General features: G+C 43.0%; 1 protein-coding gene across 19 annotated transcripts in view; it reads left to right on the top strand.

Annotated features, from left to right (window-relative positions):
- The window catches only part of neb (nebulin), an 88,777-nt gene that overhangs the window by 16,735 nt on the left and 59,667 nt on the right, over positions 1-12,375 (top strand). For all 19 annotated transcript variants that reach the window (XM_035409603.1, XM_035409604.1, XM_035409601.1 and 16 more), the window contains 23 exons: positions 1-104; positions 478-585; positions 1,763-1,879; positions 2,896-2,997; positions 3,384-3,491; positions 4,023-4,127; positions 4,526-4,624; positions 4,999-5,103; positions 5,346-5,453; positions 5,638-5,751; positions 6,069-6,266; positions 6,841-6,948; positions 7,182-7,280; positions 7,378-7,482; positions 7,606-7,713; positions 8,012-8,323; positions 8,426-8,632; positions 9,231-9,335; positions 9,671-9,778; positions 10,155-10,466; positions 11,181-11,387; positions 11,659-11,763; positions 12,158-12,265. The exon at positions 1-104 is cut by the window's left edge and continues 1 nt beyond it. In XM_035409603.1, coding sequence (XP_035265494.1) covers positions 1-104; positions 478-585; positions 1,763-1,879; positions 2,896-2,997; positions 3,384-3,491; positions 4,023-4,127; positions 4,526-4,624; positions 4,999-5,103; positions 5,346-5,453; positions 5,638-5,751; positions 6,069-6,266; positions 6,841-6,948; positions 7,182-7,280; positions 7,378-7,482; positions 7,606-7,713; positions 8,012-8,323; positions 8,426-8,632; positions 9,231-9,335; positions 9,671-9,778; positions 10,155-10,466; positions 11,181-11,387; positions 11,659-11,763; positions 12,158-12,265 — 3,152 coding nt within the window. The remainder of the gene's footprint in view (positions 105-477; positions 586-1,762; positions 1,880-2,895; positions 2,998-3,383; positions 3,492-4,022; positions 4,128-4,525; positions 4,625-4,998; positions 5,104-5,345; positions 5,454-5,637; positions 5,752-6,068; positions 6,267-6,840; positions 6,949-7,181; positions 7,281-7,377; positions 7,483-7,605; positions 7,714-8,011; positions 8,324-8,425; positions 8,633-9,230; positions 9,336-9,670; positions 9,779-10,154; positions 10,467-11,180; positions 11,388-11,658; positions 11,764-12,157; positions 12,266-12,375) is intronic.

Genomic DNA, 12,375 nt, shown 5'->3' with positions numbered 1-12,375 from the left:
TCAAGTACCACGAGGATTATAACAAGAACGTCAAGGGCAAATGGTGTGAGACTCCTTACCTGGACATCGCCGTTGGGAAGATGGCCATGAACAACCTCAGTGCTGTAAGTGGGTCCAGAGATCAGCAGATTGGCTCTAATCAGACCTGGGTCAAACACGTGTTTGTTTTGGATTCAAATACTTTTCTACGCTTTACTGATCTTGTCTGGTTTATTGGAACCAATGAAATACTCTCACAAAGTGCAAACCCCGCCTTCTGGTCGTATTGGCTGGCTCAATTACACCAGGGAAGATCAATAGAGCACAGGAAAGCATTTGAATCCAAAACAAATACGTATTTGACCCAGGTCTGGCTCTTAATCGTGTTCATGGTGCTGCATAGCATTTCAGCCTCACTGTTAAGATGTGCATAAATCTCAAAATGAGAAGTGCAGTGGTGTTTTTCATGTTTTTGGGTGTGTCCCGGTCCCCCTGCAGAAGAAGTACACCGCTGACTTTGAGGAGAAGAAGGACAGAATTTGCTTCATGCACACGGAGACGCCGCAGTACGACACGCAGAGGAAGGCCGGACAGGCTAGCAGTGCGGTAAGTCCTCCAGATTTTCTGAAAACAGACACACACACACTCTCACACACCCACACCCACACAGTCATACCGAGACACACACACACACACACACATACACTCAGGCACACACACAGACAGAATGTCAGGCAGCAAGACCCGTACACCGCACACACAAGCACACTCACACACACAGGATGTCAGACAGAGAGAGACACACACACACTCACTCACACACAAACACACACACACACACACACACACACACGCACATACATACACACACATAAACAAACACACACACACATACACTCACTTACACACACACACACACACACACATGCACACACGCACAAACGCACATACACACACACATAAACAAACACACACACACACACACTCACTTACACACACACACACACACACACACACACACAGCCCTGTTGGCTCAGTGTGTTTTAATAGACCGCCTCTCACACCACAGAGATGCTGCTTGTTTGACCTTTGTGGCCAAAGGGAACATGAGTCACTGCCTACTTCCCCACGGAGACTAAGTCATGCCTGTCGCTGAGCGCGGTGACAGCTTGTCACCACGGTGACCCCAGGGACCTTCCGTCTGATCTGTCAAGCCAGGCGTAGAAAAGCACTTTCCATAAGTCATGCAGAAGCATTCTGTAGATCATTCATACAGCGACATAAATAAGTGACATGGATAAGTCAAGGAGTGACATAGATAAGTAATTCAGTGGCAGTGTAGGTAAGTCATGCAGCTACATAGATAACTCATGAAGTGGCATAAATAAGTCATGGAGTGACATGGATAAGTCATGCAGTGGCATAGATAAGTCATACAGTGACATAGGTAAGTCATGCAGTGACATAGATAAGTCATGCAGTGACATAGATAAGTCACAGAGTGGCACAGATAAGTCATGCAGTGACATAGATAAGTCATGCAGTGACATAGATAAGTCACAGAGTGGCATAGATAAGTCATACAGTGACATAGGTAAGTCACGCAGTGGCACAGATAAGTCATGCAGTGACATAGGTAAGTCACGCAGTGGCACAGATAAGTCATGCAGTGACATAGATAAATCATGCAGTGAAGTATGTTAAGTGGCATTCTTAAACGTTCAGCAGTGATATTGCTATGTTACATTTTGATAACCTGGTGTGCTATGTCCCCCTTTCTCAGGTTAAATACAAGAAGAACTACGAGAAGACCAAAGCCGTGTCAGATTACAACGTCCTCCCCGCCACGGAAAATCCTGTGCTCAGACAGCAAAGATACGCTGCCACTATCCTCAGTGATGTACGTGTCTGTGTGTGATTAGTTTGGGCTGCTGTCACTATCCTCAGTGATGTACGTGTCTGTGTGTGATTAGTTTGGGCTGCTGCCTCTATCTTCAGTGATGTGTGTGTGTGATTTGTTTGGGCTGCTGCCACTATCCTCAGTTATGTGCGTGTCTGTGTGCGATTAGTTTGGGCTGCTGCCACTATCCTCAGTTATGTGCGTGTCTGTGTGTGATTAGTTTGGGCTGCTGCCTCTATCCTAAGTGATGTACATGTTGTGTGTTCAGTTTGGGCCCAAAATCAAATGGAAAAGAGGATCCTCAACAATCCTCTGCACACACTGTAGATTCATCAGAACCAGAACCTTGAAATTAAAATAGGCAAACTGAATCGACATTAAAACATTGAAGATACTTTATTGGTTTGATGAAAATGCAACTACTGGCTCAGATTCTACTGGCCTCCCAGAAATAGCCATATCTAAAATGCATGACGCCAGCTTTGATGTTTGTCCATATTTTTCAACAAAAAGCTCAATCAAAAGGTTTTATTTGAATTGAACATTTGGCAATTGAGATGGAAAACACTAGTTACAGACGGCTAGTTCTGTGCTGACAACAGCATTTTCACCTGGAAAAGCAACTCTAAAAAGAGTCCCTTCACTTTTGATCATCACCCATAAAAAAATAAAAATATGCATTAAAATGCGTTAAAACTCCAGTATATAAATTACATATTTTGATAGCGCATACACTGGAGCTTATTGAGAAAAAACCGTTACTGACACATTCATGCATATAAAGTTATTCAACTTATACTTGAATATATCGTGTGATGATACACCATGAAATATGTACATAGTCATATATACGTTTTGAGGGTCATATCGTGACTCCAGGTCATATTGAAAAGGTCAATAAAGTGTTGAAATTTAACCACATCCTTTTGGACTGTGTTGATGAATGGCTAAATATTCTATCCATTACTGATGGCAGCCATTTCACTGGTACGTCGTATGTTTTGCTCTCTGTGTAGAAAGTGTACAAGGACAACTACCAAAAAGCACGAGGACTGAGCATCAACTACTGTGACACTCCCAAGTTCAAGATGGACAACGTGATGAAACAGTTTAGTGATGTAAGTCTGGAGCCACTAATTCCGTGGGCTATATAAATCAACTTGTCTTTGGTCACCCTGGTTCCAAACTTTGAATTTATCCAGAAAAATGCATGTATCAACTGCCATTTTCCATACTTTTCATTTGTTGTCTATTAATTGATTTTTTGTCAGTACTACTGAAATTTCTATACATTAATTCCCATACATTAACATTTTTTAATAAATGAACTGCAATACCCAGTATGCAACACTCCGTATCATGACCATTCTAAAGGCATCGATGTACATTATGGCTTCCATGATTCAAATAATCATTCACGGTGTCCTGAAAAAAGATTCAGTATTGTTTGATCATTCCTTTAGAACTGTGTGCAAGTGGACTCATATTTTTGTTCTCTCCATAGGTGCATTATAAACAGAAGTATGAAAATGACGTAAAGGGCCATTATGTCGGCAGTTTTGAAGACATATACATGCGTCACTGCCAGAATGCAGAGGACATTAAAGGAAATGTAAGTTTTTACGGTCCGTGACTCCAAAACTGTCTCTGACACCACGCAGTGTCATTACACCACTGATCATTTCAGTTTATTGAGGTTTCTATTCTGACTTCGTCCAACACATCAGCTGTTTAACAGTTATTTTATTGTTTTAACATTTTCATATTTAAAGTAGGGAACCTATATAATCATGGAAGATACTTAGCTTTATATCACAGCACGTGTTAATATATGTATATTAACACAGTATATGTCATATGAGTAAAGTGTTAGAGGGCAGCCTGTAATTAGTGTGATAAAATCATTTTTAAATGGATATTTGTATCTTTATGAAGCAGTGGTATGCATATTGTAGTATAAGAGCGGGTGACAATAGAGCAGTACATTCCATACATTTCTTTGTTAAGGTGATTTACTGAACGTCTGAATTACAAACTCTAACATAAAACTAAATAATTAATCATATAGGCTACCTGTGGACAGAAACATGCATGTGATGGAAACGTTCCCAGCCTTGTTTGAAACAATATTTTTGTGTTCCAGAAAAAATATAAAGCTGATTATGAGGATTTGAAGACACAGTGCTACTTCCCCCAAACGATAACTCCCGAATATGAGGCCATAAAGAAGCTAGATCTGTGCAATGATGTGAGTACCCGTCCAGCCAATGACCTTCTGGCCTTAAACCAGTATCTGAATCCATCCCCTTCTGCTGGGGAATTCTGGGAAATAAAAACAGTTTTAACTGTTTTAAGAGTTTTTAACAGAAAACAAGGCATACAGCAGGAAATGCTCTATAAGCCATAATAATGTATTTTTTCCATATGCATTTAGTAACCAAGTTAACTGGTGTTCTGTCAGTGTAAGTTTTTTTCTTTTAAAAAGATATTTATTTGCATAATGATACTTTTTTTGTGAAGAAATGAACACTATGTTGGAGAAAAAAATGGGAATGGATTTTACATAGTACTGTGGATATTTCGAATGCGTTTCTGTATTTCCTCTACACAACCCTTTCATTGATGTTTTGCTATGTTTTCCTGCAGAAAGTATACAAGCAGCATCCCGATAAGTTGAAGTTCACTTCAGTAACGGACTCCCCAGTCCAAGTGCAAGCTGCCCTCAACACGAAACAGCTGAGCGACGTGCGTATCGGAGATCCCTGGTCCCTGTCTGTGCTGTTCTGTTTGTGTTTTCATGTTCATGAGTCGTTTTCAGAACGTGCTAGTCCCAGCCCTCAACCCCCCCCCCCCCCCCCCCCCCCCCCTCCCCCCCCCCCCCCCCCCCGCCCCTCCCGTCTTCCTGTGGATGCCATGGAAACAGGATTTTCATTTTTTTATTCATCGAAGTATTATTAGAAGAAATGCGGGCCGCTTGCTAAAAATAACCCGTCTCTGGTGGAAAGAGAATTTTTTAAATGAAAAGGCTCTAAAATAGAACCTGCAGTGACATCTAGTGAGAGAAAAAAGTTTATGTGCCATGTGCTCATATTCCGTGTGGTTGTGTGTTTGCCTTTCAGCTGAACTACAAAGCGAAGCATGAACTAGAGAAGTTTAAATGCTTCGTGCCCCCTGATGACCCCTTCTTCATTCAGTCAAGGATCAACGCCTACAACCTCAGCAATGTGAGTGAAACTGATTATAATAACACATTATTATATATACATTTCATATAACTTCCCCCACATATACATCGTTGACATTGTGTGCTCAGATGGACTGAATGACTTTTCCTCGTCACCATATCTTCTTCTGTTCTTGGTTAATTGACTATTGCAGTCAGAGCAGCTTTTAAAAACATTACTTTCAATGTGCAATGTCTTTTTATAATGAGTTTTCATGATGCCCTTATACTTCTGTTTTTCAGAATTGTTACAAGTATGACTGGGACAATAGTAAAGCCAAAAAGTTTCAGATCAAGCTGGATTCTATCCCGATAATGGCAGCCCGTGCTCACACCAACATAGTCAGCGATGTAAGTATTTTCTGGTGTACAATCAACATGTATATAATACATGCTTTATTACTCACTTACTGATTATTTATAGGACATTTCATTTTTGGGATGCTCAAAGTAGAAGTAGACAAATCCTCTCGGTGTCTGGCTCATTGCGGTGCTTGAAGTTCCATTTTATTTACGGCATCCTATTTCTTTTCAGGTGAAATACAAGAAAGATTTTGAGAAGGCCAAGGGACAAATGGTTGGAGCCCTCAGTATTCATGATGACCCCAAAATACTGCATTCGGTCCACGTGGCCAAAATCCAAAGTGATGTAAGTCATGCAATAAATACTTCATCTTCATAATACACTCCTTATTATTTATTTATCGTGCTGTGGTTCGCCGTGTTTAGATTATTGTCCCTTACTGGTCACTCCCCAAGTGTGTGAGTGAATGGTGTGTGTGCCCTGCGATATATTGGCGGCCTGTCCAGAGTATATTCCTGCCTCTCGCCCAATGCATGCTGGGATAGGCTCCAGCACCTCCCGCGACCCTGACCAGGATAAGCGGGTATAGATAATGGATGGACTGATGGCTGGACGGTCATTCCCTCTAAGAATATGGTCCTGTGCTTGAATATCTTTTTTAGCGTGAGTACAAGAAAGACTACGAGAAGATGAAGACCAAGTACCACACCACCCTGGACATGATGCCGGTCACCCTGGCCAAGAGGTCCCAAGCGATCGCCAGCAACGCGGGCTACAGGAAGCTCGTCCACAGCTACCTGATGCCCTACGACAGTGTGGCCCTGGACCTCGCCAAGAAGGCCAACCTCCTGCAGAGCGAGGTGGGCGGAGCTCTCGGACTGTCCTCGCTACAGCGACTTCCTGTTCTGACCAAGTCTGCAATTGGCTAAAACATCACTGCTTATAAGTTGTTTTTTTTGTAATTTATTCAGTGAGTGGTGTTTTTTTTTAATGGAACTAATTCTGACAATCCATGTCACGCTTACCTGCATTGGGTCAGGTGTGGCACGAGCATCATCAGCTGCCTTTGGTTATGGGCGTGTGACCCTCTTTGATGTTATGTCAGGTGATAGATGCATAAGCTGCCACAGGGTTTTAGTTTTCCGTTACGGATTCTTAGGCCATTCATCTCCCAAGTAAAGCTCTATTTTAGCTCAGTGGTCCCTAAGAGAATTTACAGTAATTTGCTATTGTGTCTGTGTCAGATTTTTTTAGAAAACTTTTCAAAACTTCTCTGAAGTTTATGTCTAAGTAGGGTTGTCCAGTGTTCATTAAACTCCAACAGATAACATATGAGTCCAATTTTAACTTGTATGTACTCTGTAAGAGTTGATTTAGCAATGAGCATTTTGCAGTACAGTTTGATTCATGTGTGCCTTTTTTTTCTAACTGCAGAATGAATACAGATCCGAGTACAACAACTACACCAAGGGAACTTCCTGGGTGCCCTTCGGTTCGATGGAGGTCGAAAATGCCAAAAGAGCCGCTGACATCCTCAACGAGGTGAGACAGCACCACGGGCTCGTTCTGTTCGAGACGGGACGTGACGTCTTATAAGCAAGAGGCGGTTTTATCAACTCGTTACATTACATGTACGTCTCCGCTGGATGCCATGTTGCTGGATCGAAGCCGATCCACATAAATGTGATTTTTATCCGCTTTTCTACGTTTACACTTCATGGTAAATTCTTTGGAGATGCGAGAGATGATTTTGGTATTCCCCCCCCCCCACACAGAAAAAGTACAGGCAGCGCCCGGACAGCATCCCCTTCACCGCCATCGATGACCACCCGGTCATGCTCCAGGCGAAAGCCAATCAGATCCAAAGGAGCGACGTGAGTCTGCTTTTCTAAATAGAAACGTAGTCACACCTCCATTTTGTTTTTCTGACATTTTGTGAGATTACTAATCAATCTGCTGCTCTCATCCCAGCTGCACTACAAGAAAGGCCTGGGGGAAATCCATCAGAAGTATTCACTGCCACCGGACGTGCCGGAGTTCGTACAGGCCAAATGCAACGCCTACAACATCAGCAAGGTGAAGCGTGACACCGTACTGTTTACAAATCCATCAAATCCGGGCAGATTCCAAGATTGGGGTCTATTCCATTTCAATTCAGTTCATACTGGAAAACGAATTTAAATTTGGTTTCTGTTTCAGAACTACTACAAGATTCCCTTGGAGGATCTCATTGCAAAGGGGTACAACCTGACGACTGATGCCATTCCCATAGTTGCGGCTAAGGCTGCCCGACAAGCTGCCAGTGACGTAAGTGACTGTAAACTCTACTGTGAGGACACTGTGTTTCAGACTTTAAACTGCACTGTGAGTACACTGTGTTTCAGACTGTAAACTGCACAGTGAGGACACTGTAAAATTGAAAAAAAAAATTGTCCCAGGACTGGAATTCATAGCTGCAGCCCTGCACATATATGTACTGGATAGGAAGATTTTCAAAGCTTGTTTTTAATATTTTCAATTCAGCCCCACTGCCAGATAACAAATTATTTTTGGGTTTGTGATGAGAAAATGGTGAAAGAGAACATCTTCTGTTGTGTACCCGCAGTATCAGTACAAGAAGCAGTACGAGAAGGCCAAAGGTCATCACGTTGGCTTCCGCAGCCTGCAGGACGACCCCTTGCTGGTGCACTACATGAACGTGGCCAAGATGCAGAGCGAGAGGAACTACAAGAAGGACTACCACAAGTCCAAGCTGAAGTACCACACCCCCGTGGACATGCTCAGTGTGGTGCAGGCCAAGAACTCCTCCGCCGTGACCACCGACATCGGCTACCGGACGTACCTGCACCGCTACACCCTGCTGTCCGACGCGCTGAGCCTGGAAAACGCCCGGAACGTCAGCAGCAGCTGCAGCGACGTACGTTGCGTCTCAGCTCCACAGCTCGTCCGGCCGCTGACTTGTCGCCATCCGCCGATGTCTCCGATCGCTCTTACATCCCCGTGCTTTTGTCCCCTGAAGGTCAACTACAAATCGGAGTATGACAACTACATCAAGGGCGCAGGCTGGGTCCCCATCGGCTCCCTCGACATGGAGAAGGTCAAAATGGCCGGGAACGCTCTGAATGAGAAGAGCTACAGGCAGCACCCCGACACTCTGAAGTTCACCAGCATCACGGACTCGCCGGTCATGGTTCAGGCCAAAGTGAACGCCTTGCAGCTAAGTGATGTGAGTCTTGCAGATAGCCTGTCCCCTCCTTGCAATGCACCTGCTCATATTACACACAGAATATATCAGTTACTCGCTTAACTGCAGAAATGCCTTCAATCAGGCAAAAATCCACTAATGATGTTTACAGTTGCAGACTTTTATTCTTTTACATTTATTTTCAGGACAACCCTCTCTAACACAAGGGAATGGTTGAAAAGGTAGTCATACACAAAATGCTAATTGTCAAAGGCTTCAAGAAGGCTTCTTATGATGTTACTTTTGCATAATTTTACAAGAATTATTCAACTTCTATTGTCCGAAGGAAGCACGTTGTCTTTATACCAGTCAACAAATTGGACATCTCCTATTTTACATATGTGCAGCTGTGAATCACCTGTGCAGCAACATCTATTAGATTTCCTGCCAAGTATGCACACTATGTCAGTAAATGGGACTTTGTATTCAGAAAATAAAAAATATGGTCCCAAGTATGGAGCCATGTGGAACACCGCATGTAATACAAATTGTTCATTTTCAAACTGCAAATGTATAATGTGGTGCTGTATGTCCTCTGTCCCCATGGGAAATGCTAACAGTTGGGTGCCTGGTTTTTCAGAGAGAATACAAAGCCAGTGGAGAGAAATTCAAGCACACCTATCACCTGCCTCCGGATTCCCCGCAGCTGGTGCTGGCCAAATACAACGCTATCAATATCAGTCCGGTGGGTGCATATAGGATTGCTTCACAGAGGCCTTTTTTATTTGCTCATACCTAGTTTTAATTTTCTGCTTTTACATTATTTCCTGAATATTATTATGCAGCATAACATGAATTTCAATGTAAATACAAAAAAAATATAATAAAAAACTTTTGAAAGCCATTACCGAAACAGTATTTTATGAACACAGAATTTTTAAAAGAAGTTTAAAAGCATTTGCAGCATACAATTCCTTCTATGACAGTTGTGTTCAAAACTCTGACTAGAAATAGGATTAGACTCTTTTAATAGTATGTCATAATGTGCTGAACATTTATGTATGCATGACCTTTTTGCAGAATTATTACACGTATGCCCATAAGCAAGATCTCCTCAAAGGTCACCAGATGAAAGAAGATGCTATTCCTATCACTGCAGCCAAGGCCTCCAGAGATATTGCCAGCAATGTGAGTACTCTGTTAAAATGTGCTGCTTGGGTTGTGTTCATTTGCATGATACAATATTTAGCACTTTGAAGGGTAGGTTCCTTTTTTTTTTTTTTTCAAAATTAGTCAGAGTTCTAGAACTCCACTGCTTTCACTCACCAGTAGTGATTGTGACATCAGCATTAGAATGTTCAGTTAAGAACATTCAGTTAAGATCATTGTCTGTTTGTCTTTTTAACCTGTTTGTGTGTATATATATATATATATATATATATATATATATATATATATATATATATATGGACATTCAGTCCAGAATAAAGATTTATTAATCACACATCTGTGATCTTACACCCCAAAGGGTTCATTGTAAAATTGCAATTCTGTGCATTCACAGTACAAGTACAAGCTGGCCTACGAGAAGGCGAAGGGCCATCATGTCGGCTTCCGCAATCTCCATGACGACCCCTTGCTGGTGCACTACATGGACGTGGCCAAGATGCAGAGCGAGAGGAACTACAAGAAGGACTACCACAAGGCCAAGCTGAAGTACCACACCCCCGTGGACATGCTCAGTGTGGTGCAGGCCAAGCAGGCCTCTGCCGTGACCACTGACATTGGCTACCGAAAGTACCTGCACCGCTACACCCTCCTGCCCGACGCAGTGAACCTGCAACAGGCCCGAGCCGTGATGGAAATCCAGAGCGATGTAAGGTTTCATTCTCATCTCTCTTTTCCTGGCTCAACCTGTCGAGAATGCTGGTGCTTTTGAAATGGGTGTAGCTGAAACGTGATTGGCTAGTGCAGAGAACCGGTGAATTCCAGCAGAGACTGTGGCCGTCCACCTGAGGGGAGAGAAGTTGAGGTTAGACACACTCCTGCCACTGACCTTGACTAAGGCACTGGCCTCAGAACTGCAGTTGGTCCCCGGGCGCTGCACTGTGGCTGCCTACTGCTCCTAAGTAGCTAGGATGACTTAAATGAAGAGGAAAAATTACCCCACGGGGTTCAATAAAGTGTATGGCAAATGGTAAATGGACTGCATTTATATAGCGCTTTTATCCAAAGCGCTTTACAATTGATGCCTCTCATTCGCCAGAGCAGTTAGGGGTTGGGGGTTAGGTGTCTTGCTCAAGGACACTTCGACATGCCCAGGGCGGGGTTTGAACCGGCAACCCTCCGACTGCCAGACAATCGGTCTTACCTCCTGAGCTATGTCGCCCCTTAAATTTAAGCTTTAAATTTAAATTCTGTGTTTATTCAGAGACTAAGACCAGGGTTGACTGGAGCAAATTGTGTTCGTTTTTTCAACTTAAATTAATAAATTAATAAATTTCTTTTTGTCTGTTGAATAAATTGTGTATTTATCCAGAGGCTAAGACCAGGCTTGACTGTGTGTTTTTGTTTTTTTCGATTTGAACAGAATGCCTACAAGGCGGACTATAACACCGCACTCAAGGGCATCGGCTGGATCCCCATTGGCTCCTTGGACCAGGAGAAAGCCAAGGCAGCTAAACACGCCCTGGATGAGAAATCCTATCGCCAGCACCCCAGCACCCTCAAGTTCACCAGCCCCATGGACTCTATGAACATGACCCTAGCCACGAGCAACACCAAGCAGCTTGACGACGTGAGAGTTTTTCCACATTTACAGATAACCGCAAATTAAATAAACAGAGTGGGTACTGTACACAGTGGCGTCAAATACATTAAATTCTTTTTCGCAGTAAGTTTATTGTTATCTAGTGGCAAAATGTAACTGTTGTAATGTTTGCGGGGCTACTAATTTAGTGAGTAACCAGAAGTAGATGCACGTACCCTGGGTCTCCCTCACAGCACTGCTAACGTGACTTTAACCGAACCTCGTACTCAGAGTGACGTTCGCGATTGTGTTTCTCCAGGCGGCGTACAGAGCTTCTGGGGAGCAGTACAAGCACAGCTACACCCTGCCCGTGGACTACCCCGAGTTCATCCAGGCCAAGTTTAACGCCACGACCATGAGTGAAGTGAGTGCCCGGGCCTCCACACAACAACAGAAGGAGCTTTTTCTTGTTTTAGTTTTTGCCTAGAAATTCCCCTTCAAATATGCATATTATTATTAACCTTTATTTATACAGGGAAATCACATTGAGGGAACTGTGGGTCTCTTTTTCAACGGAGCCCTGATTACAAAAAAAAAAGGAATAAAACAGAGTTGTTCTAACAGTCAAAAGCTAAAGGTTACGAGAGATAAAATGAATATACGTATATATTAATAAAATGAATAAACCAGTCATGAAATGAATAAATCATCATATACAAATTTTTGTTTCTTTCATCCGCTTATATAATAGGTTAATGTAAGGACCAATAGGTGCTACATGGTGACGTTTGTTGTATTTTTCCTTTGCTTCCTCCTAGGCTCATTACAAGCACAAGTGGCTGGAGGACCTTGCCAAAGGGTACGACCTGAAGCTGGACGCTATTCCCATCGTGACTGCGAAGCTGGGGAGACACATTGCCAGCGATGTGAGTGTGCCTACAGGTTTATATCGACTTAAAGGGGAGGTCCACCGCAAAACAGCATTAACCTCATTTTACAGGTCGTGGTGTGTAACTGATCCAGTCTCTCTCAGTGG

This window comes from Anguilla anguilla, chromosome 3, assembly GCF_013347855.1.
Source record: "Anguilla anguilla isolate fAngAng1 chromosome 3, fAngAng1.pri, whole genome shotgun sequence".
NCBI lineage: Eukaryota > Metazoa > Chordata > Actinopteri > Anguilliformes > Anguillidae > Anguilla > Anguilla anguilla.
This window is presented reverse-complemented; position numbering and strand designations above follow the sequence as displayed.